General features: G+C 47.5%; 1 protein-coding gene across 1 annotated transcript in view; it reads right to left on the reverse strand.

The window, feature by feature from the left end:
* Positions 1–1,598: 1,598 nt before the first annotated feature.
* Positions 1,599–24,107, reverse strand: part of LOC120671103 (callose synthase 5-like) — a 29,496-nt gene continuing 6,987 nt past the window's right edge. The window contains exons 13-42 of the mRNA XM_039951343.1: positions 20,745–20,873; positions 20,553–20,667; positions 19,711–20,045; positions 18,417–18,469; positions 18,276–18,336; positions 18,117–18,198; positions 17,971–18,020; positions 17,769–17,855; positions 17,052–17,174; positions 16,878–16,972; positions 16,713–16,797; positions 16,477–16,637; positions 15,782–15,905; positions 15,562–15,656; positions 15,360–15,474; positions 15,103–15,254; positions 8,091–8,200; positions 7,869–7,994; positions 7,715–7,783; positions 7,438–7,627; positions 7,103–7,214; positions 6,883–7,002; positions 6,698–6,813; positions 6,528–6,611; positions 5,785–5,897; positions 5,479–5,708; positions 4,591–5,388; positions 4,336–4,386; positions 4,051–4,236; positions 1,599–2,016 (exon numbers count right to left, since the gene is read on the reverse strand). Coding sequence (XP_039807277.1) covers positions 1,786–2,016; positions 4,051–4,236; positions 4,336–4,386; positions 4,591–5,388; positions 5,479–5,708; positions 5,785–5,897; positions 6,528–6,611; positions 6,698–6,813; positions 6,883–7,002; positions 7,103–7,214; positions 7,438–7,627; positions 7,715–7,783; positions 7,869–7,994; positions 8,091–8,200; positions 15,103–15,254; positions 15,360–15,474; positions 15,562–15,656; positions 15,782–15,905; positions 16,477–16,637; positions 16,713–16,797; positions 16,878–16,972; positions 17,052–17,174; positions 17,769–17,855; positions 17,971–18,020; positions 18,117–18,198; positions 18,276–18,336; positions 18,417–18,469; positions 19,711–20,045; positions 20,553–20,667; positions 20,745–20,873 — 4,398 coding nt within the window. The 3' untranslated portion in view covers positions 1,599–1,785. The remainder of the gene's footprint in view (positions 2,017–4,050; positions 4,237–4,335; positions 4,387–4,590; positions 5,389–5,478; positions 5,709–5,784; positions 5,898–6,527; positions 6,612–6,697; positions 6,814–6,882; positions 7,003–7,102; positions 7,215–7,437; positions 7,628–7,714; positions 7,784–7,868; positions 7,995–8,090; positions 8,201–15,102; positions 15,255–15,359; positions 15,475–15,561; positions 15,657–15,781; positions 15,906–16,476; positions 16,638–16,712; positions 16,798–16,877; positions 16,973–17,051; positions 17,175–17,768; positions 17,856–17,970; positions 18,021–18,116; positions 18,199–18,275; positions 18,337–18,416; positions 18,470–19,710; positions 20,046–20,552; positions 20,668–20,744; positions 20,874–24,107) is intronic.

Below are 24,107 nucleotides of genomic sequence, written 5' to 3' on the forward strand. Positions count from 1 at the left end.
TATTGTGTTTGAGTTAAGCTTGTTTTATGTAATAGTAAGACTGTAAGAACTTGGAACTCTGCTTCTCTCCTTCTTAAACGACAGTGCGGTGCTCCCGCATGCTTTTCAAAAAAAAAAATCGTTGCTGGTTTGGTGCGGCTGCATGCAATCGATGTTTGCTTCCACAGGAATGTCTCGGCCGGGAAGGAAGGATCTGCATTCGATCATTCTGTCTTTTCCTTTTTCTTCTTTCGGTGAAGTGACTGACCGGCCTCGTCTGCCTAGCTAGCTAGCTAGCTAGCTAGTCTTCTTGCTTCCAATTTCCAAAGTTGAAGAAGTTCGATCCGGCTCAGTCTTCAGTCTTTACCTACTTCTAAAGTAAATGCTACCTGTCCGTGCTATTACACTGTCACTCCTACCTGCCAGCCTAATCCATGATCTGCCGGAATCTACGCACGCCACATTCATCAAGCTTTGGAACACGACATTCCCCACAAAGAGAAAAGGGGGAACGGGAAATGGCGCATCAACCTGAACAATACCCGCCTGCACCTGCACAGCTGCACGAGTCCAAGCATTCGTGTTATCATGCGACCAAACGTCCTTTTTTTTTTTTTGCGAGGACCCGCAGGGAATAGAATAGAAGCATTCAGCGCCTGTGGCATCGGGTGGTATAAAGAATCAGACAGCACAGTCGCGGCCTCGCGGGACCGGCTACTTTACAACACAAAAGGCGTGCGAATACGGAATATCGGCGTAAAAAAATGGGAATTTTGTCTGGTCTTTTTCTTCTTTGTAGAATGCGCCATCATGGGCATTCTGTATTCCTGCGCAGATAGGCTTGTTGTGAATATTGACAACATCTTTTTTCTCTCTCTAGCGATGAGAGCAAATGTGTTCTGGCCTTCTGGGTTGAGCAAATTGGAGTGTAGGAGTATTGCTCAAAGAAGTTCATCGGCAGCAAGCTCAACTCCTCTTGCAGCTTGCCAGCATTGTTCAGTCCCCTCAGGCCCTCACATTCCACTTGATCTTTGTTCACTCACTGATAACTACGCAAAACTCACAAACAAGAGGGTAGTGATCAAGGCTACATCTGCCCACAGCTTCGCCCAAAACGAACAGACGAGAAGCACGGATAACTGAAAAACGCTGGCACAAACTGGGCCTCCAATGAAACTGACACAAAACAGGAAATTGAATTGACAAAATTGGGAACGTGAGAACACACCAAACACACATAGGGGCAGGACGAAAGGCCTGCCCAGGCCCCAGCTTGCTTCGATGGCAATAGCACCAAACCGGTCCATGCCAAACCCTGGTATACACTTTACAAAGCCAACATTAGCAAATTCAATGAACAGTATTCCTCCCTCACTCTAAGATTCGCCTACACAGCTACACTTTTTTTTTCTAGTACTTGTCATCAGATTGTTCACTTGCCATTGTCCATTTGCCACTTAGAGAATCACAGCCATGATAGTATAAGGAATCTGAATTGGCATAGCGCCATAGCAGACAGACAGAGAACTTCATGTACAGAAATTAACCTACCCTTTGCATTTAAAAGGATGATTGTTGTGCTGCACGGAGGTCAACACCTACATCTTTACAATCACATTTGCGAAAATGTAACCTATGTACCACGAGTAACAATGCTGTATGAGATCTACAAGAAAAATGCCTAAAAAACCGCCCTGTGTGTGCAACCAGCTTCTGAAAGCGCCAGCAGCCTTAACCCCAATGTACAATAATCCTGGTGCTAATTCCTCGCCTAACCTGTGCTTACGAACATCTCCTCTACAAACCTTATCTTTGCTTCTTGCCACCAGCCAAGATACGAGAGATTTGAAGGCCTCGGCTAAACGCCTGGTTGAATAGCAGCCTCGTCTGGAACTCCGAGACAAACGGGAACCATGCCAGCACTGCTACTGGAACAAATATGACAATCCCCATTAGGTACTCGTAACCCCTCGAGAGAGCCTTGACAGATCCCCACAGCCCACACGCCTTGATCACCGGTTTGCTTGCTTGTGATATCTATTGTAAAGATCACAAACAGAATAGAGTGTCAGTTAATGGTTTATCTAGAAATGTTAACATTTTACAGAAGATATCAAATCCTCACAGAGGTACAGTCCAAGTAGGCCAACAGTTCACAGACATTTTTATCCGGATTTCTAAACATTGTTGGGCTATTTTTTTTCAGTTACATCACTGACTTTTTGACCGTCAAAGTCTTGTGCAGCAAAAAGTTCCGTGGACAGGGTTTTCAACAGGCAGTATGTCTTTTTTTTTTGGTTCAGTGCTTTGGTTTGTTTGGTGTGTTTGGGCCGTATTCTGTGACGTGTGCTTGTATCCTTTCTCTTTTTCAGCCCGCGCCCTCATTCCACGCACACTTTTAAAGGGCGAGGCTAGTAGCTAGTTATGAAGAGGATCAAATTTCAAGACAAGACGTGGATAAGCTATCGTTGGATACTCCCTCCATTCTCTTTTGATAGTCCTATTTCATCTTAGTGCAATGACCAAGAAGAACTTTGCTTATCATCTCATAAATTACGACTCCTCAATTTCAATTTTATCTATATATACACCAATCTTTCTTCTAAGAAAAGTTATTCTGCATGGAAATCAAACAGTCGTCTCTAGTATTCCCAAGATGTTAACTCAAATAGGACTATCAAAAGAGAATAATTCAATTTGGAAATATGACTATCAAAAGAGAATGGAGGGAGTATTTCTCAGAGGTGGAGACACTAGTTGCAGCAGCCAACTGGAGGCTGTGATAATTTGTTTGGGCGGTGGCCAGCAGGGAACATGATGTTTTGTTCTTTGAGCTATACTATATTGTAGGCTATCAGGGAATATAGAGTTTGCAATATTGTTTTTCAGATGTTTTATTGTGCAAAAGGGAGATGTCCTAATACGATGTTATTATTTCATTTTGTTGTCATTTTGCTGAGGATGCTGGATGTGTGTTTGATGGATGCTCTCCTAATCTGACAAGTGCTGTTTCAATCATCAAGGAGGAGGCGAGACAGTGGTCTATTGCTGGGGCTCGAGGAATTTCTCATCTCCTCGCCCTAGCAGCACCTGCCACCTAGTTGGTTATGGTCTTGTTTTGGTCTCGTTTGGTCCAGTTACTTTTATTTGTAAGAGTTGCCTAGTAGTTTTTGGGCGGGTTACAGGCCCCTTTTCTGTAACACTATGGAGTTCTTATCCCCTCCTTTTCTCTTCTTAATATATTGATGGGCAGTTCTCCTGCGCGTTCGAGAAAAAAGGATGCTGGAGTATTTGTTGCAAAGAGAAGTAGTGGTTTGTAAATGGCCACACATATTATTATAACACAGAATAGAAGTACTACCGTAATATCTTTGCTGCTCATTTTCATCTTTTCCTATGCAAGGGACTGGTATCTTCAAAAACAATAATTTTCTTTTTAGAAATTTCATTGACCAATGTCTTCAAGCAAAGGGAAGGGTTGTATTGGCATAATATTTACACCATGGATGTATCTGATCCCATTCAGGATCACTTAGGACTTGAAATGAATAAAAGATTGTTCAGGCAAACTAGTTTCGATATTGTCATTTGTTGCTGCAGCTACTAAGCTACTTCTTAACAATAAAACATTTTAAGCTTGCATACTCTGCAGTTGGTGACCGATAAGCTTGATGATCAGAATTTCTTTGCTTTTGGTGCTAAGGACCCACAAGTTGATGATTTTTAGTCAGACCTGTATAATTTGGGCGCCTTGTTTTTTTTTTGCACACCAAGAGTCATTTTTCAACTAAATTTCATGTTTCTTTCTGTCAGTTTTTGGATGTTGCTGTGTCACGGAAATTCTGTCTGATTTATTTGTTTCCTCACCCACACATTTACATTTGTAGCCTTCATTACGTAGCACAATCCTATCCGATACAGAATTTGACTGATATGCATACAAAAAATAGCCGAATTATGTGTAGTGATTCCCTTTTTATTTGACAAAAAAATATGAATTTATACTAGGCCTACCAGATGAAATTTAGGCCTTAACAACTCAAATGAGAGGGGTAATGCTGATGGATGTACCTGCAGAATTGCCCATCCTGTGGGTGCAAATGCAAGGAAACTGGCAAATATATCACCAACTGTAAGGTGTAAGACGGTGAAAAGAACTGCCAGTGTTCCAACAGATCCGATGAATAAGGATAATTTAAGCAGTCGGAACATAAGCTGGTAATCCGCACTAAATTTCTTTCTTCCCATGGATACCACCTAAAGAAAGATCCTGATCAGAAACTTAACAAAGACATCACCTTTTTTGAAGGACAGCAACTACTTAGATTATAAAACTAGCAGGCCAATGAAATTTACCTTTAAGACCAGCACTACAACAATGATAACCAACCAAGAGAGACCATAAACCTGAAGCCACAAAATCATGTTTTTCTTTAGTGGGCAGCCACAATCATAGTGTCAAACAGTGCTTTTAAACAACTAAAAGAATCGTTCAGAAAATATTTAAGTTGTTTCTCCACCAGCCTTATGGTAGGAGAGTAATTGTGATCTATGAATCATCTGGCTCAAGTTGACTTGAAGAAAGAATATCAAATGAAAAAAAGAACTTACAGAGATGCTTTTGTTGCCAGCGGAGATATTCAGGTGATATATGATACCATATTGGAATATGAAGAATCTGAGAGACAGAACGATCTCCCAGAAACGGCCAAATAGACCTGTAGATTGTAAATGTTCCTGCTCCTCTTCCCACCATGATTCCCAAGCTTTGTTAGAAGGAACTCCAATCCCACCTCGACTGCTAATCCACTTGCACCAGTCATCCCAGTCATCTACTATTTTCTGCCACTCAAACCCTGATGGATTGAAGAGGAATGGAGCAAATAGCCAAGTGATAACCAAGAACCACATTGATGACGTCAAGAGTATATAGGCAGTCGAATCCGTAGCAACGTCACCATACAACTGATAGACTACTAGCAGTAACATCAGTTCAAGTCCTTTCACAAAATGGCTTCTGGAGTACATTCTGTAATTCTCAGCAAACCTTACATGACGGACAACAAAGCCTCTGCCAGTCGCTCTATATTTTGCACCACCATGCAGGATTGTGCGGCCAAAATAATGTGACTTAGTCCCAAGTGAGAAAGTGAAGAATACTGAACAGAGCTGAAGCTGCATGATTATGAAATCCCCCAGGGCGCTTCTGAAGCCTCTTTCTAGGCCAATCTCCATAAACATGGGCAAGGCCATCAAAAGACCTAGCTGCACAATAGACTGAGATCCCATAGCCGCTTGAAGTGCACGGTTACCCCTCATCCGTGCTTGCTTCATAATTGCAAACTCAAGTCCACTTAATGCTAAGTAAAGTCTTCCGTACAAGAAGACATACACTATAATGACAACCATCTGCACAGAATTAAGACAAGAACATGAGAAAATATGCATTACAGCGAATTGTAACAAATACTATGCATTCTACTGTCCTATATACATTACCATTGAGCTAATATAAAACCCAACAGTTGTGAAGTAGCACGAAAGCATCCGGAAGAAGTCAAAACGATGACCCAGCCTGTAGATGTCTCTGCTAAGTATTTGCTCCCCATTTCCACAAGCCACTTTAGCTTCAAAGAGAGAAATTTGGTTAAGACCGACATCACGTCCTTTTCCCACTTGGATGTACTCATGATGGGTGACGTTTCCACGTCTTAGAGTTGAGTTGAAACCTGAAAAAAAAAAGAATTAACTCTATGCCTTCAAGTGCACAAATGGGCAAGACCCAGAAATACTTGAAGCACATACCAGCAAAAATGTCTTCACTTAAATTTATACCACAGGAAGCCTTGCTAATGCCTCCTCTTGTAATGTGAAAAATCCTATCAAACACATCAGGATGTCCATAGTGAAATCGTACCCTGCCAAGAAAATAAAGCATGTCAGATGCACGGCATTTCGACTATAAAGAAAACTCGGATGGTGGGGGAAGACCACGACCCATGGTATTTCACTAAGAGCTCAATCGGAGCTCGGCCTAGAAAAGATCATGAAAACTGGCCCCTCTCATTCATCGGGATACCGCTCCCTGTGGTTCAGGCCTTAATCCGTGCATTTAGACTATAAGTCTGATGTTTTATGCCCTTTCCAACAGTAATGCTACATTTATACTCAGAACATGCTTAACATTGAAAAGCTTCAGCGCAAATAAAGTTTCAAGCAGTGTCAATTATTGACCTAATCTGTAACACCTTATTTACTTCCAATCTCAGACTTGAATGAATGTTCATGTGTATTCTGTTTCCGAGTACAGAAAGAATACTTAATGGTCATCTTGCATTCTTTTTCTAAGAGATAGTTTTGCCACATTTCTTCTTACTATAATGATACGCAGCCCTCCTGTGTGTTCGAGAAAAAAAAAGATAGTTTTGCAACAGATGCTCAGCAAATCTAACATTGTATCGCAACACATAAGACTCTCAGTGCCCAGTAAAAATAATAATGGATCTTGTTTCATTCCAATATGACATAAGAAAATGACGTATACTTACTTCAATGGATTGGCTAGGACCCTCTGTCCTATTGTCACGAAACTCGTTTCTTGGTTTGACATAAACCATGCAAGTGACGACACACTACAATCCAGCATTCAGATATTAGTTGCTGATTTGAGAATCATGATGAAGAAAGCGCAATGGTAACTGCAAAGTTTTCAAACTACCTTCCGGTAAATATGTGCTCACGCACTCCAAGAATCGTTGGTTGACGGACACCATGGTTTTCATTGAATTCTTCCAGCAAATTTCGCATTTTCAAAGCTTCCTCCAAATAATTATCCTGAAGAGAATTCGTAAATACAACGAATTGCAAATATATCATGATTCGTACCATAAGCACTCAATTCACCTGATTCATATCAATAGTTTGGAGCGCTTCGCCGCGGGTAAAAATGATAGCATGATTTTGATTTTCAGGCTTCCCTTCACCTAATTTTGCTGGTCCTGGCAATTTTATACGGTAGATTTCCTTCACAGGATACAAAAAGTAAGTGCTATTGAGGTTGACATCAGACTGAAACATCAACAAGGTTTGGAATGATGGAAAAAGACTTCGTGGGTATGCCTACCTGATCGTGATTGTCAAGAGCTTTTACCAACACTGAATAAAAGACCTTTTGCACCTTGTCACCATCCCTCTCTTCAACTTCATCAATGTACGCCACACGCAGGCCGGGGTAACTGTAGTTCCAAATTGAATTGGCATTCGAATTAATTCCAAGCAATACTATCTTTTGGGAGATGTCATTGTAATTAAATGTTAACTGCTGAAGTAAACATCAGCTGAACCAGTCTCCTAAAAACTGAAAAGAAAACATCTTAACCCTGGAGGTAGATTATGCCATATCATGTAATTGGCAAAAGTATTCTAATTTTTATTTCTTTATCAGAAAAAATTACTTACTTTACCATCAAGTTCAAGATATCTGTTGCACGTCGGTCACCAGATTGTTTCTGATTGCCATAGATCTGGCAAGTAGCAACATATGTAAATTTCATGTCTGCTACAGCCTCGAGTTGAGAGGACAAAGATCTTTGGCTTTTCTTCTCCTCCTCTGCTGGATCTGCAACTGCTTTATATCCTTCCAATATCTCTGCAAAATATACAGGGAACATATCAGCAACTAGTTTGAGGGCAGTAACAAAAATAAATGCTCCACCTTGAATCTGAAGAAACTTACCAGATTCAGAAGCCATGTCAAGGAATGCCTGGAGCTTCAAAGCTCTCCTATAGTACATCATGCCTCTAACTAACCACAAAAAAAACACATATCTGGAAATTAGCCAAATCATCCATATTTGATAAAAATAAGGCAGATGTTATGATCGAATTACCTGTTCTACAGAGTGTCTGCCCTCTAAGAGAAGCCCAATGGCGAAGTTGTAGGACATTTTCCTCGTTTCCCCAGACTTCACTTTCTCTTTTGCAATTAATTCTTTCCATGAAATTATTCCATTCATCTACAAAAGGAATCACGAAAAATAAATAATGGAATCTTGGTAAATAATAAAAAATTGAAGGGTGGAAGATCAAGGGATATCAAACATAAATGGAACCTGGATAGATTTTTTGCAGGTAGAATATAATTGATACACCATCTTCATTCTCCAGATCAAGATCACTTTTCGAATATACAGTTTCCTCACTGTAGTAAGGAGTCATGACACTGCCACGTACACAGAATGATACTAAATTATGTTAACCTTGATCTTTTGCACTATAATTCTTATGACCAGAGAGTACATTTAAACATAACAGGGTTGTCAGATATTGGTCATGGTGAATTTGTATTTATTTTAGATACAGTACGTTTAACTACAACATGCACAACAAGGGTGGTAGACAATTTTCATGTACGCATCTAAAAGGTCCCATTTTGGCATGAATCTGAAAGACATAGTTTCTTTGTTGATATCTGTTGGTGTATGTGTTGGCCCAGTGTTGCGGCCCATCTTGAGGCCCATATATAGGTTCTGTTTATACCCACCCTTCTAGGGTTTGGAGGATTACACAACACTCTATTCTCTCTTACATGGTATCATAGTCTCTCTCCTCTCCTCCCTCTCCAGCCCGCCGCTGCCATGGCTGGCCGCCGGCTGACGGCGCCTCCACCCTTCTCCTCCTTCCCTCCCCTTCCCTCCTCTTCCTCTGCTGCAGCCGCCGGGCGCGTGGTCTGCTCCCAGACCCGCCGCGCCGGCCGGCGGCCCCTTCTCTGTTCCGCGCGCCGCTAGTGGCCTGGCCCGCCGCTCCCTGGCCGCCAGCCACCGCCGCCGCAGCCCTCGCCGCCCTCGTGCCCGTCCCCGACCCGCCGCCGGCCCTCCATGCGCCGGATCCGCCCGTCCTGGGAGCGGATCCGGGCGCGCTGGGCGGCGGCGCCGCCGCCGATTCCGCATCCCAGGGCGGGGATCCGCCTGCGCCGGCCGCCGGGGGCGCGGGCCCGGGCGCCTCCGACCCCACTGCCGCCCTGCAGCTGCCCCGGCTGCCGCCGGCCGCCGATCCAGCCGGCCTGCAGCCCCTGCTGCAGGCCGATCGCGCCGCCGCCGCTGCGGCCCACCGCGCCGCGGTTGCTGCGGGCAAGCAGCCCGCCGCCGACGCCATCCTTCCTGAGGTCTTCCCCGCGCCGGCCGCGCTCACGCCCGCGTGGTCTGGACTCGGGATGCCTCCCGCGGATGCGCCGTTCGCCGCGGCCGCCCTCCGTGGCCAGCAGGCCGACGCCGCTCTTGCCGCGGCCCTCCTCACCGCCAAGTCGGAGGCTTCGGCAGCCCAAGAGCGGGTTCGCGTGGCTGTCCTCACTTGGGAGCGCGAGCGCGCCACGGCCGATGCTCTCGCTCTCCGGGTCGCCGAGGCGGAGCACTTCCTCCGTGTCTCCCCCGGCCAGCATCCCGTCGTCCCCGAGCACGGCGCCTCTTCTTCCCATCAGGCCCCACCCTTTGGATCTGGACCCCGGCCCGACTCGACCGACCCCATGGTCGCCCAGCTCCACCTCCAGGCCGCCGGCGTCCAGAACATCAGGGCCCTGGTCACCGTCCTCCTCGACCCCACGTCCTCCTACTACGGACGCTGGCGGGACCAGGTCCTCCTCGCCCTCCGCCGCTATGCCCTCGACGACCACGTCCTCCTCAACACGCCGATCGAGGCACGAGTCGTGGTGTGGCTGCGCCTCGACAGCGTCGCCATGTCTTGAATCTTTGGGACCATCTCCCTAGATCTTCAGGACATCGTCAGGACCCACGGTGGCACCGCGCGACAGGCCTGGTTGGCGCTCGAGGGGCAGTTCCTCGGCAACGCCGAGTTCCGCGCTCTCCAGCTCGACGCCGCCTTCCGCACCTTCGAACACGGGGACCTCTCCGTTGGTGAGTTCTGCCGGTGGATGAAGGGCATGGCTGATGCTCTTCACGACCTCGGGTGTCCGGTGTCTGATCGGGTCTTGGTGTTCAATGCCGTGCGGGGCCTGAGCAGCACCTATGACCACCTGAAGACATGGATCACCCGTCAGAGGTCCTTCACCTCCTTCCTGCAGGTCCGGGACGACCTCGCCCTCGAGATCACCAGGGGTCTCACGCCCGGATCGTCCTCGTCCACCCCCACCGCGCTCGTTGCTGTTCCACCGGCTTCCTCCGCCGCTCCTGCCACCTCCCTCCTTGGTGCTGCTCCCACCGGGCAGACCGGAGGTGGGGGGCCGTGGACGTCGTCGGCGGGGGGGGGGGGTCGGGGTGGTGGTGGTCTTGGTAGCCCTGCTTCTGGGGGTACCGGTACCGGTGGGGGCCGTCGGGCCGCGCCGACTCCGGCTCCGGTTCCTGCCCCTGCCCTAAAGGTACGCCCTGGCCATCCTTCAGCAACCCATGGTCAGGGGTTCCAGGGTCCGGGTGGGGGGCCTCGTCCTCAGCTCCAGCCGGCGGCCATGTTCACTGTTGCTGCTCCCCTCTTCGCGCCGTCCTGGACCCCGCCTGCTCAGCCCAGCCAGCAGCCGACCTGGCCTGGGGGTGGAACCAGGCCGCTCTAGCGCAGTCCTTCAGCACCATGGGACTGACGCCGTCGGTCAGCACCGAGTGGATCGCCGACTCGGGTGCCTCCTTCCACACCACCCCAGATGCCGGTATCCTCTCTTCTGTCTGACCCCCACACCCCTCTTGTCCTTCTTCCATTATGGTTGGTGATGGGTCTTGCCTTCCTGTCACCGCCGTGGGTTCTGCTCCTGGCTCTTTCCGTCTTTCTAATGTTCTTGTTGCTCCTCAGATGGTTCACAACCTTCTTTCCATTCGCCAGTTAGCTGACAATTTCTGTTTTATCGAATTTGACTCTTCTGGTCTTACTGTGAAGGATTCGGCTTCTCGGCGTCCGCTCCTCCGATGTGACAGCTCGGGGCCCCTTTACACCCTTCGTCTTCCTGCTTCCACTGCTTCGCCCTCGACTTCTTCTTCGTCTGCTGTTTTTGCCGTGACGCCGTCTTCCACCACCTGGCACCACCGGCTTGGTCACCCCGGCCGCGACGTTTTGGCTCAGCACAGGCTTAGTACCGATGTTCCATGTACTAGGACTCCTGTTGAGCACCTTTGTCATGCATGCCAGTTAGGTCGTCATGTCAGACTTCCGTTTTCTTCTTCTTCTTCGCATGCTACGCATGCTTTTGATCTTGTTCACTGTGACCTGTGGACATCTCCTGTACTCAGCATGTCTGGTTATAAATATTATCTGGTGGTGGTTGATGATTTTTCTCATTACTCTTGGACTTTTTCTTTGCGCGCCAAGTCTGAGACCTTCCCCACCCTCCTCCATTTCTTTGCCTGGGTGTCCACTCAGTTCGGCCTCACCATTAAGGCCATTCAGTGTGACAACGGGCGTAAGTTCGATAACTCCACCTCCTGTTCCTTCTTCCTCTCTCGGGGTGTTCAGCTGCATATGTCTTGTCCGTACACCTCTCCTCAGAACGGCAAGGCTGAGTGGATGATTCGCACGACGAACGACGTCGTGCGCACCCTTCTGATCTAGGCCTCTCTGCCCCCGCGCTTCTAGGCTGAGAGCCTCCACACCGCCACCTACTTGCTTAACCGTCTTCCGTCTACTGCTTCTCCTGCTCCCACTCCACACAACGCTCTTTTCGGTACCCCTCCTCGCTACGACCACCTTCGGGTCTTCGGGTGTGCATGTTACCCTAACATCTCCGCCACAGCTTCTCACAAGCTGGCGTCCCGTTCGACTCGTTGTGTGTTTCTTGGTTACTCCCCTGACCACAAGAGGTACCGATGCTTTGACCTCACCTCTCGCCGCGTCCTGATCTCCCGACACGTCGTGTTTGACGAGTCGGATTTCCCCTACTCCACCTCCTCCACACCTTCTCCTGACCCCAAGCTGGAGTCGTTGTTTTCGACTGACCCAGTGGTTCAGCCACCTTTACCTGTCTGTCATTTCCCTGCAGATTTTCACGGTGCACCGGCACCATTTCCGGTGATCCCTGTTGCACACAGCGCGACCCCGGTGCCCACTGTCGCGCCATGCGCGGCCCCAGGACCTCCTGTCGTGCCGTGCGTGGCCCCGGGATCTCCTGCTGTGCCACGCGCGGCCCCGGTGCCTCCCCCTGCACCTGTGCGGTACGCTCAGCCGGTGCAGGTGTACCAGCGTCGTTCGGCGCCGGCACCGGCGCCGCCGCGGTACGCTCAGCCGGTGCAGGTGTACCGGCGTCGTTCGGCGCCGACACCGGCGCCACCTCTGGCTCCGGAGGCTCCTGCGACGCCTACACTTACACCGGAGCCATCGCCATCGCCGCCTCCGCCGTCTCGCTCTCTAGTCGAGCCGGCGGTGTACCACCCGCCAGTCATCTATCGGGATCCTCAGCATATCCATCCCATGGTGACTCGGCGGATGGCGTCTCAGACCGCGACTCTCTCCGACGCCGAGGGGGAGCCGCAGGTCTCTCCGGTACCCTCTTCCGTCCGCGACGCCTTGGCGGATCCTCACTGGCGTCGCGCGATGGAAGAGGAGTACGCGGCTCTTCTTGCCAACCAGACGTGGGACCTCGTGCCGCGTCTGTCTGGTTACAATGTGGTCACAGGCAAGTGGATCTGGACACATAAGCGTCGGGCTGACGGCACACTAGAGCGCTACAAGGCTCGCTGAGTTCTCCGGGGTTTCACCCAGCGGCCTGGTGTGGACTATGATGATACCTTCAATCCAGTGATGAAGCCTGCTACTGTGCGCACGGTCCTCTCGCTTGCGCTCTCTCTCTCTTGGCCTGTGCACCAGCTGGATGTGAAGAATGCGTTTCTTCATGGCACTCTGTCAGAGACAGTCTACTGCTCTCAGCTAGCGGGATTTGTGGACTCCCGTCGTCCGGACATGGTCTGCCGGCTCAACAAGTCTCTCTATGGTCTGAAGCAGGCTCCTCGGGATTGGTATTCTCGGTTCGCCACGTTCTTGCTGACATTGGGGTTTACCGAGGCCAAGTCTGACACGTCTCTCTTCATCTACCGCCGTGGGGATGAGACTGCCTATCTACTGTTCCATGTCGACGATATTGTGCTCACAGCCTCCAGTCAGCAGTTGCTTCAGCGGGTCATCTCCTCTCTGCAGCAGGAGTTTGCTATGAAGGATCTTGGTCAGCTCCACCACTTCTTGGGCGTCACTGTTGAGCCTCGCCCATCTGACCTTCTTCTTTACCAGCGGCAGTATGCACTCGATATCCTGGAGCGGGCTGGGATGACTGATTGCAAGCCCTGCTCCACTCCTGTCGACACTCAGGCGAAGCTGTCTGCTGATTTGGGTGATCCTGTGGCTAATCCGACTATCTACCGGAGTCTGGCCGGTGCCTTGCAGTACCTCACCTTCACCAGGCCGGATCTCACATACGCTGTTCAGCAGGTCTGTCTCCATATGCATGATCCCCGGGAGTCACACCTTGTTGCGCTGAAGCGTCTCCTCCGCTACGTCAGTGGCACTATGGACCTCGGTCTGGTTCTTCACCGCTCGTCCTCTGATGAGCTGGTTGTCCACACCGACGCTGACTGGGCTGGCTGTCCGGACACTCGCCGCTCCACTTCCGGCTACGCCGTCTTCCTGGGCAGCAACCTGGTCTCCTGGTCGTCCAAGCGGCAGCCGGTTGTCTCCCGCTCCAGTGCCGAGGCGGAGTACCGGGCTGTCGCTAACGGCGTGGCGGAGGCGTCCTGGCTACGACAGCTCTTGGCGGAGCTCCCCAGCCCGCTTGCCAAGAGCACGCTCGTCTACTGCGACAACGTCAGCGCCGGTATCTCTCCACCAACCCCGTTCAGCATCAGCGGACGAAGCATGTGGAGATCGACTTGCACTTCGTGCGCGACAGGGTCGCCTTCGGCGATGTTCGGGTACTCCATGTCCCGACCACCTCCCAGTTTGCCGACATCTTCACCAAGGGACTACCCTCCTCGACCTTCTCGGAGTTTCGCTCCAGCCTCAACGTAGCAGGTGGCTAGTTGTGGCTGCGGAGGGGTGTTTGCCCTATATGTGTTTCTTGTTGTCCAGTCTTGAACTCCGCTGCGCCGGTAGTTCAGACTGCGGGGGGTGTTGGTGTATGTGTTGGCCCAGTGTTGCGGCCCATCTAGAGGCTCATGTATAGGTTCTGTTTATACCCACCCTTCTAGGGTTTGGAAGAATACACAACACTCTATTCTCTTCTACAATATGAAAATAGAATGTGAACAGGGAGTTGCAATGGTATTTATATTTCCTAGAATGGTATTTCCCCTTTCTGGGTGGTGTATTCGCTTCTACTTGAAATGAATTGAAGAACTACTTGAAAATAAATATACATATATGATTAATATAGCGCATATTAGATAACATCTAAAAAACAGAAAAAACGAACTTCTGTTCTATCTAAGATCCTAGCTCAGCCATCAGGACTGCCTGGATCAAGCCAGAACAGAAGTGGCAACAAAGGCATGTAAAGCTTACAGAAATTTTAAAATGAGGGAAGCAAAAAAGCACCATTCTAGCATCAACACATATTTTAAGATGAAATAAACGTGTCACTGCACAATGACCGCTGTTCTTTCAACCTGGCTTGATTCTAAAACTTTTAACTTTTGACTCTGGAGATCTCCCTCAGTTTTTTTTTTAAAAAAAAGATCACACACCCCAAATCCAACATCCTTGGTAATTTGTGCATCAGTGCATGGTCCTAATGTTGCCTTTTCTCTTTACTGGAGAGCACACATTACTACATTAGGGATTCGGTTCTTTCAAAAAATATTCATGTTGCATTTGTGAACAACAGAATATCATAAGTTTTATTTTAGGAAATATTAAGCAGAGGTGGGAACAATCCAGGATTCAAGTGAAACATTATTTTTCAGACAGGTATAATATCATGGTATGCGGGGAAGAAACACCAGTTAGTCCATGCCAAATGCTCCCCATCAATTAAGTCAAAAAAATTTAGATGCATAATACTTTTAGTTATTACATTATGTCCACACACACCTTTTTTTTTTGCAAATGAGTCATGAGAAACAGGAAAAAAAATTATGCTACGACAGTACCACTTAAAACCTACAGCGGTTTTGCAATATTGTTAGCAAGTTGCTATATGAGAATAACCTGAATGAGAGCATTTTGCGTACTCTAGGTGCACGTGGCATGTCCATGAATAGAGAATTTGTGAAAAATGCTATTCTTCGACGAGCTTCGAGGTTTGTAGGCACGTCCATTGCTGATTCCTTCACAGTCAAAAGAAGGTGCAAGCGCTTAATCTGTAGACAAGAGGAGTTTGTGCACACTGTTATACAAAACATGTACTCTAACTCCAATTCTTGGTAATAAAGACTTAAGAATAATAAATAATTTGCAGACATGACCTGTTCTTCCCACTGTGCTGAAACTGGAGGAGGGAAAACGATTGCAGGCTTTGTACCAGAACCCGCAAAAAGCTGTCTTCTTTCCTTGTTCCCATGACCGAACTCAGCCAGCTCTCTGAAAATGATAAAAGGTTGTGATAGTTAGTGGCCTATTGACATGAAAGACATGTATATAATTATCATGAGCGCAAAATATAATAACCTGATCTCATTCACCATCATATCTCTCGTTATCACTTCTAGCATGTCTTGAAGCAAGAGTACCACATTATCAAACTTTGAGGCATCTCTTTCTTTCTGCATGTGACAAGTGTAATGTTCGTGACATCTTAACATAAACAGATAATCTTTTTTAACAAGTTGAACATTAGAATTTTCATATAGACAACAATTGGGTAAAGTAGTAACAATGAATGAATTACCAAAGTAGATATAAGCTCCACAAATTTCTTGCAAAAAACTGGGAGCGCACTCATCCTAAAATTGGCAAGGAATGTATTCTTTGCAATATTAGCTTCAATTTCTTTTATTATAATGCCAATAATCCTGTTCATGTCAATGAACAAACATGTCAAAGAGGATCAATCAACTGAACATGGACTTTAAGGATACATATGCACAAATGGCAACGCAGTTCAAGAAGCCAACTAGCATGAAGGAAGGATAACACATATGTCTTCAGTACCATTGATTTTACATATCAAACAATAGCTACAAGCAGGGGCAGACCCAGCCCAAATATCGAGTGGCAGCCTGTTAACTGCTGGACCTCCACAGGTACAGTAAATAAAACCTCCATTGAAATGGAAAGATTGAGCGGCGGCTTATGCTGCTTGTGGCACTGGTGGTCCTAGGGAAGGGCTTACACCCATAACATGTTTATAGGTAACGAGTGCAGTGACATCGTTGAAGAAAAAGGTGATTAGTGTCATCTTGTTTCTTAGGTTTAACATGAAAGTGCTTATTTCCTATAGCACTACACTGGATTAGATTCCTGTAATGTAGATAACAATTTTGAGGGATAGTGATAACTCCTTTCTGATGAAGAACACTTAAATAGCATGAAAATATGCCTCGAAGAAAAGGCTTGAAAGCGTCTAAAATATTGGGAACATACCTTTTCTCATTTTCTCCAACCACCAGTACATTAAGAACAAGTTTGAATGATTCATAACATTCCAGAACAGCACATTTCATGTACTCATCTGCACATATACGTTTCCAAAGATCTGAATCTCTAGGTCGAAATTGTGCTGCCATGTCTAACGCTATAGGTATCTGCATCACAAAATAAATTTCTATGATAAATTTACCACCAACATACAAATAAGGTATAAATCTATTTTGCCAAACCTTGCTAGCAAGCAAGAACAGTGGCCACTGCATCAATTTGAGGCTGGGGTCTGACGAATAAGGAACTCCTAACAAGTCCATCTCCCTGGGACACAGACTTCGTCAACTTTGCTGCAATGCTAATACTCTCTATGTTTCTTATTAAACATGAGGTAAGTGCATCACCTATCACTTATAAGATCTTCTTCCCGGAAACTGCATATTACTTCATTCCACAATTGAGCAAACTTGGCAGCCTCAGTTCTCTTGCTGGGAGAAACCTGTTTTTTCAATAATTTATATTCAGAGGTTGCATTGATTTATTAGGGGAATCATACAAAAATTACAGTCATTTGAAACCTCAGCAAAGCGCTTTGCGAGTGAAAAGCGCCTGTTTCTGCTTTTATCTGATGGCACCAAATACGTATTGAAGGCTCCAGGCAAAGAATGGAATCGTGATCTCAGCATACCCAATGTCCGTATCTGAGGTGGATAAATTTCATAACATGATTAGAAACTACATCGGTATCATTCAACTGAAACATTAATGTTGCACACGTGGCTATCTATACATAAGACCAATAACATTTTTTTTACAAATAAAGCATTAGTACAAATGTGGCAACAATTAAAGGAGCGAATCAGACTATGCATGCACCAAACTATCAAGATAAGTCTCTGTGCTCAGTTTCATAAAGATAATATCATTAAAAAATGTCATACATATAGAGCAATAAAACCTTGAATTTTAAGTGTAACATAAACAGCAGTCTGCCAGCAAACAGATCCTTACAAACATGAACATTCCTTGTATAATGGTAACTGAGCATTTCCAAAATTATTTATTCAATTGAATTTTATAGATTCTAGAGCTGCACCGCTGCAGAAGGATTTTTTCACCTGTTAGGATATTTCAGTAAGATTTTTCCATAAGACAATATATTGCGCACAGCTCCTAGCATACAAGCCATTGCAAAGAAATTATTTGGTGGTCAAGCTCTCTACACATTCTAATGCTCATTTTGACCTTCAATAAGGTAACAAGTACCGTATAGTGGTTTTAGATTCATTTAATACCTCCCCAAGTCGCCCAAGTGCACCAGTCATGCCACCAAATATGGTAGAGTAGATGGCGTACCATATCTGTGTGTCCATTAAATAGACCTGCAATAATTAAAGGCAACACAAGTGAATATTAGAGTAACAGTTCATGTTCCAAATTGAAGAAGAACAAGATGATATACTAGCCAGATAATATATAAGTTTAATAAGTTCATACCAGGAGAACAGGAGCCCAGAGCGACAGGATAGCACCAATATTATAGGATGCTGCAAAGGCAATAGCTATTATTAATCAAAGAAAAGGGTTCCCTCAATGAAGATCCCCACCACAAAAAAGAAAGAAAGAAAGAAAGAATCAACTACCATTTGGAAAAAATTCATGCCACTCATAACGGATATTATGAACACCCATTACGTCCTTTGTTGGCTTTATCAGAGGTTGAATCTGCAAACCAAGATGAGAATGAGGTTCAGGTCCAGATTTAGAAGCATCGTTGCAGAACATCTAATTGGAGAACTTACTTGGACAAAGTAGCTGAACGAAAATTTGGAGCATAGCAGCAAAATCCAAAAGAATGTATACCTTTTGAACAGAGTAGAATAAGCATTCCCAGAATGAAGATCACAAGTAATAATAAATAAACAAATAGCATATTAACTTACTTAAATAGTGAAATTTGGCTTTCGTGCATCCCACGGCCAACATAAATTCGTTTCTGCAATTTACCGTGCAATTAGGATGATATAACAAGCATATGGACCATAATATAATGGAAATGAAATGAACATGGAATTATTTTGATGCACCAAAACAATGGAGCAGGAGACAAATAAAAAGAAAATAATTTAATCTCAGAAGTATTTTATGGTCGCACTACAAAAGTAGGTCAGCATACCAAATGTATAGATTATCTTGACTATGGAAGTAGTTATGCAAATGACCAACCTCCATTAACTGGAGTGGCACAAAATATGATCTCCTTCTTTAGTAATGTATCTCTAACAAATCTAATAGGAAATGTTTGGTTTAACAATAATGTTAGAGAAGAGAACATCCACTATGGTAGTAAGCTTTGAGGAATTGAGGAATTATGCAATTACCAAACTAGATTTTCTCAAAGGAAGATCAAATGATGAAATAATTTCTTCTTGTGCAACAGAAGCCCTTTCCTATTTTGTACTTAGACTGTTTTATGAGCCAACTTTTTCTCAACCAGGAATACTGGGATGCCTGAGAAATAACAAGTGATTGGCATATAACTGGCATCCAAGATGCTGGTAACCTAACAATTCAAATTTACAATAATTCATGATGTTCTAACAAATTTGAAGAATATAACTGGCACTAGAATATGGATCTTCACACTCACAACTTATAATCAAAGACTTAGACCACCCCCTCTAGCCACTCCGACCCTAAAACCCAGGTGTTAGAGTGGGGGAGAGGGGGGGCTTTATCACTGGACCAACATTCCCCCTACGGCGAGCGAGCCGCGCCGCGCCGCGCCTGTGGTTGCTGGCTGCTGGTCTCAGCGAACCCCGCAGGGGAAATCGCGCAGCGGAAGAAATGCGTGGCCGGTGGGTTTCGAACCCGGGACCTGGCTTTGATACCAACTTAGACCACCCCCTCTAGCCACTCCGACCCTAAAACCCAGGTGTTAGAGTGGGGGAGAGGGGGGGCTTTATCACTGGACTAACACAAAGAAATCATCGAATTCATTTTTGCAAACTTAAACAAACTATAGGTCTCAAAAAAAATCAGGAAGGATGAGGAAAGAGCATGACAAATTCTGTGACCAAATGCATTGTTGAAATTCATTAGCTTTAAGTTTTGCCAAGTAAAAAAAATGTTATCATACAGGGAAAATATGGATTAGTTTTTAATGCTAGACATGTTACATGAGCACTTCCATAAAATATAGGTAACAAAAATAATATATTAGATTGAAGTGAATACCTGAGACCACCACAGAAGTAGTCTAACAATGATCCAGTCTGAATTTTCTATCCACCTTCGGAACATTGGAAACAGGAAGAGTGCTGCACTAAGGACATTCGGTATCAGGTACACTGCCACAGCCATCATATATAGAGTTGGCACCCCTTTCACATAATGGAACCATTTATCCAGATTTTTTAGCGGTAAGTTGACTTTGGCTGCAGTACTAATGTAGAAAAATGGAAGAATCACAGCCCATACGGCACTAACAATAATCTTCAGAATATTTCTCAAAACATCAATGAACTTGCATCTATGAGAACCAGGGAAGTTCAGAATGAAGTCTAAAATGCCTGCCATCAATTAAATAAAAAATATCAGTCATACTTTTGGACTAGAAACTAAATTTTGCATTGATCTGTGTAAAAACATTATTAGCTCCAAACTCAAGCATGTCCAGAACATGACTGCTAGAAAGTGGTAAGGCTAACAAATTCAACAGATGTTCAATATATTTCTTTTGGATAAAATTAGATGCCAGTCATTAGTTCACAACTTCACATTTCACTTCCATTAATTGTTCAGTATCTATTAACAGAGAAGTTCATCTACCGCAGTTTTGAAACAGTGCTAACGAACAAAACAAAAATCTAGTGCATTTCACCCTAAAAATCCACTTGGCAAATAACCTTACAGTTCGTTAAGAAACAAAGAGGCAATTAAAGAACAACTAGCACAATGGTTTCATTAGCAATATCTGGTGAAGAAACAAGACATGTTAACATTTTATCACATACCATATTGATGTGTATATATTTCAGGAAAAAATCATTCAGAAAGTACTTTAAAGGGGAACGTACTTTGCAGGAACTGTAGAAATGCTGCAGTGACGAATACACTAGATAGAGAATATAAAAGGTCTTTCTGAAGGATTTGAGTCACCGAATAATCATTCCAAGCAAAAATCAGCATTGCCTGTTCAATAAGCAATTAGAAGATAAGCAGTTGTTAAGCCATAGTCAAGATAAAAAATAACCTATACAGTTTCTTACCTGTAGAGCCAAAATGTAGAAAGTCCACATTCGGTCAAAACTTCGGAAGATATGCCAAAACGTTCTAGTCTCAACGAAATTTGTTTTCCCTGTACTTTTAGTGGAAACCTTTTGTGGTGAGCTTCCAGCCTGTAAATAATGTTTTGTCAAAAAGCAATCCTTAATAATGACGGGAATGGAATTATTGCTCTATTCCTCCAACCCTAGATGGGTGGGTATATATAGATCCAACACATGGGCCTCTAGATGGGCCTCTATACACATGGGCTCAATATACTCCAACACCCCCCCGCAGTCTGAACTACCGGCGCAGCGGTGTTCAAGACTGGACAACAAGAAAGCTAACACCCCCCCCCCCCCCGCAGTCTGAACAACCGACGCAGCAGTGTTCAAGACTGGACAAAATGAGAGTACAAGTGGAGCACAAAAAGGGCTAATACCCCCGCAGCCACAACTAGCCACCGGCTACGTTGAGGCTGGATCGAAACTCCGAGAAGGTCGACGAGGGCAGCCCCTTCGTGAAGATGTCAGCAAACTGGGAGGTAGTCGGGACATGGAGTACCCGAACATCGCCGATGGCGACTCTGTCGCGCACGAAGTGTAGGTCGATCTCCACGTGCTTCGTCCGCTGATGCTGGACGGGGTTGGTGGAGAGATACATGGCGCTGACGTTGTCGCAGTAGACGAGCGTGCTCTTGGCGAGTGGGCTGTGGAGCTCCGCCAAGAGCTGTCGCAGCCAGGACGCCTCCGCCACGCCGTTAGCGACAGCCCGGTACTCTGCCTCGGCACTGGAGCGGGAGACAACCGGCTGCCGCTTGGAAGACCAGGAGACCAGGTTGCCGCCCAGGAAGACGGCGTAGCCAGAGGTGGAGCGACGAGTGTCCGGGCAGCCAGCCCAGTCAGCGTCGGTGTAGACCACCAGCTCAGCAGAGGACGAGCGGTGAAGTACCAGGCCGAGGTCCACAGTGCCACGGACGTACCGGAGGAGACACTTCAGCGCAGCAAGGTGTGACTCCCGGGGATCATGCATGTGGAGACAGACCTGCTGAACAGCGTAGGTGAGGTCCGGCCTGGTGAAGGTGAGGTACTGCAAAGCGCCGGCCAGACTCCGGTAGGCTGTAGGGTCAGCCACCGGATCACCCAGATCAGCAGACAACTTCGCCTGAGTGTCGACTGGAGTGGAGCAGGGCTTGTACTCAGTCATCCCAGCCCGCTCCAGAATATCGAGGGCGTACTGCCGCTAGTGCAGAAGGAGACCAGACGGGCAAGTCTCAACAGTGACGCCCAAGAAGTGGTGGAGCTGACCAAGATCCTTCATAGCGAACTCCCGCTGCAGAGAGAAGATGACACTCTGAAGCAACTGCTGACTGGAAGCGTGAGCACAATGTCATCGACATATAGCAGCACATATGCCGTCTCATCCCCACGGTGGTAGATGAAGAGAGACGTGTCAGACTTGGCCTCTGTGAACCCCAGTGTCAGCAAGAACGTGGCGAACCGAGAGTACCAAGCCCGAGGAGCCTGCTTCAGTCCATAGAGAGACTTGTTGAGCCGGCAGACCATATCCGGACGACTCGAGTCCACAAATCCCGCTGGCTGAGAGCAGTAGACAGTCTCTGACAAAGTGCCGTGAAAAAACGCATTCTTCACGTCCAGCTGGTGCACAGGCCAAGTGCGCGAGAGCGCAAGCGAGAGGACCGTGCGCACCGTAGCGGGCTTCACGACCGGGCTGAAGGTCTCATCATAGTCCACACCAGGCCGCTGAGTGAACCCCCGGAGAACCCAGCGAGCCTTGTAACGCTCCAGTGTGCCGTCAACCCGACGCTTATGCGTCCAGATCCACTTGCCAGTCACCACGTTGCAACCAGACGGACGCGGCACGAGGTCCCACGTCTGGTTGGCAAGAAGAGCCGCGTACTCCTCTTCCATCGCGCGACGCCAGTGAGGATCCGCCAAGACGTCGCGGACAGAGGAGGGTACCGGAGAGACCCGCGGCTCTCCCTCGGTGGCGGAGAGAGTCGCGGCCTGGGACGCCATCCGCCGAGTCACCATGGGATGGATATGCCGAGGATCCCGATGGATGACCGGCGGGTGGTACACCTCCGGCTCGGCTCGAGAGGGAGCCGGAGGTGGCGGCGGCGGCGGCGGTGTCGGCGTCGCAGGTGCCTCTGGAGCAGGAGGCGGCGCCGGTGTCGACGCCGAACGACACCGGTACACCTGCACCGGCTCAGCGTACCGCTGCGGTGTCGGGGTCGGCGCCGAGCGGCGCCGGTACACCTGCACCGGCTGAGCGTACCGCGCAGGTGCAGGGGAAGGCACCAGGGCCGCGCGTGGCGCAGCGGATGACACCGGGTCCGCGCGCGGCACGACCAGAGGTTCTGGGACCGCGCGTGGCGCGACCGCGGGCACCGGGGCCGCGCTCGGCGCAGCAGGGATCACCGGAAACGGTGCCGGCGCGCCGGGAAAACCTGCAGGAAAAGGACAGACAGGTAACGGTGGCTGAACCACCAGGTCAGTCGGAAACAGAGACTCCAGCTCGGGGTCAGGGGAAGGTGTAGAGGAGGTGGAGTAGGGGAAATCCGACTCGTCGAAGACGACGTGTCGGGAGATCAGGACGCGGCGAGTGGTGAGGTCAAAGCATCGGTACCCCTTGTGGTCAGGGGAGTAACCGAGGAACACACAACGAGTCGAGCGGGGCGCCAGCTTGTGAGGAGCGGTGGCGGAGGTGTTAGGGTAACACGCACACCCGAAGACCCGAAGGTGGTCGTAGCGAGGAGGGGTACCGAAAAGAGCATGGTGTGGAGTGGGAGCAGGAGAAGCAGTGGACGGAAGGCGGTTGAGCAGGTAGGTGGCGGTGTGGAGGCTCTCAGCCCAGAAGCGCGGGGGCAGGGAAGCCTGGATCAGAAGGGTGCGCACGACGTCGTTCGTCGTGCGAATCATCCGCTCAGCCTTGCCGTTCTGAGGAGAGGTATACGGACAAGACATACGCAGCTGAACACCCCGAGACAGGAAGAAAGACCGGGAGGTGGAGTTATCGAACTCCCGCCCGTTGTCACACTGGACGGCCTTAACGGTGAGGCCGAACTGAGTGGACACCCAGGCAAAGAAGTGGAGGAGGGTGGGGAAGGTCTCAGACTTAGCGCGCAAAGGGAAAGTCCAAGAGTAATGAGAGAAATCATCAACAATGACCAGATAATATCTATAGTCAGACATGCTGAGTACAGGAGATGTCCACAGGTCACAGTGAATGAGATCAAAAGCATGCGCAGCATGCGAAGAAGAAACAGAAAACGGAAGTCTAACATGACAACCTAACTGGCACTCATGACAGAGGTGCTCAGCAGGAGCCCTAGTACATGGAAC

This window comes from Panicum virgatum, chromosome 4N (assembly GCF_016808335.1).
Source record: "Panicum virgatum strain AP13 chromosome 4N, P.virgatum_v5, whole genome shotgun sequence".
In the NCBI taxonomy this organism is placed as follows: Eukaryota; Viridiplantae; Streptophyta; class Magnoliopsida; order Poales; family Poaceae; genus Panicum; species Panicum virgatum.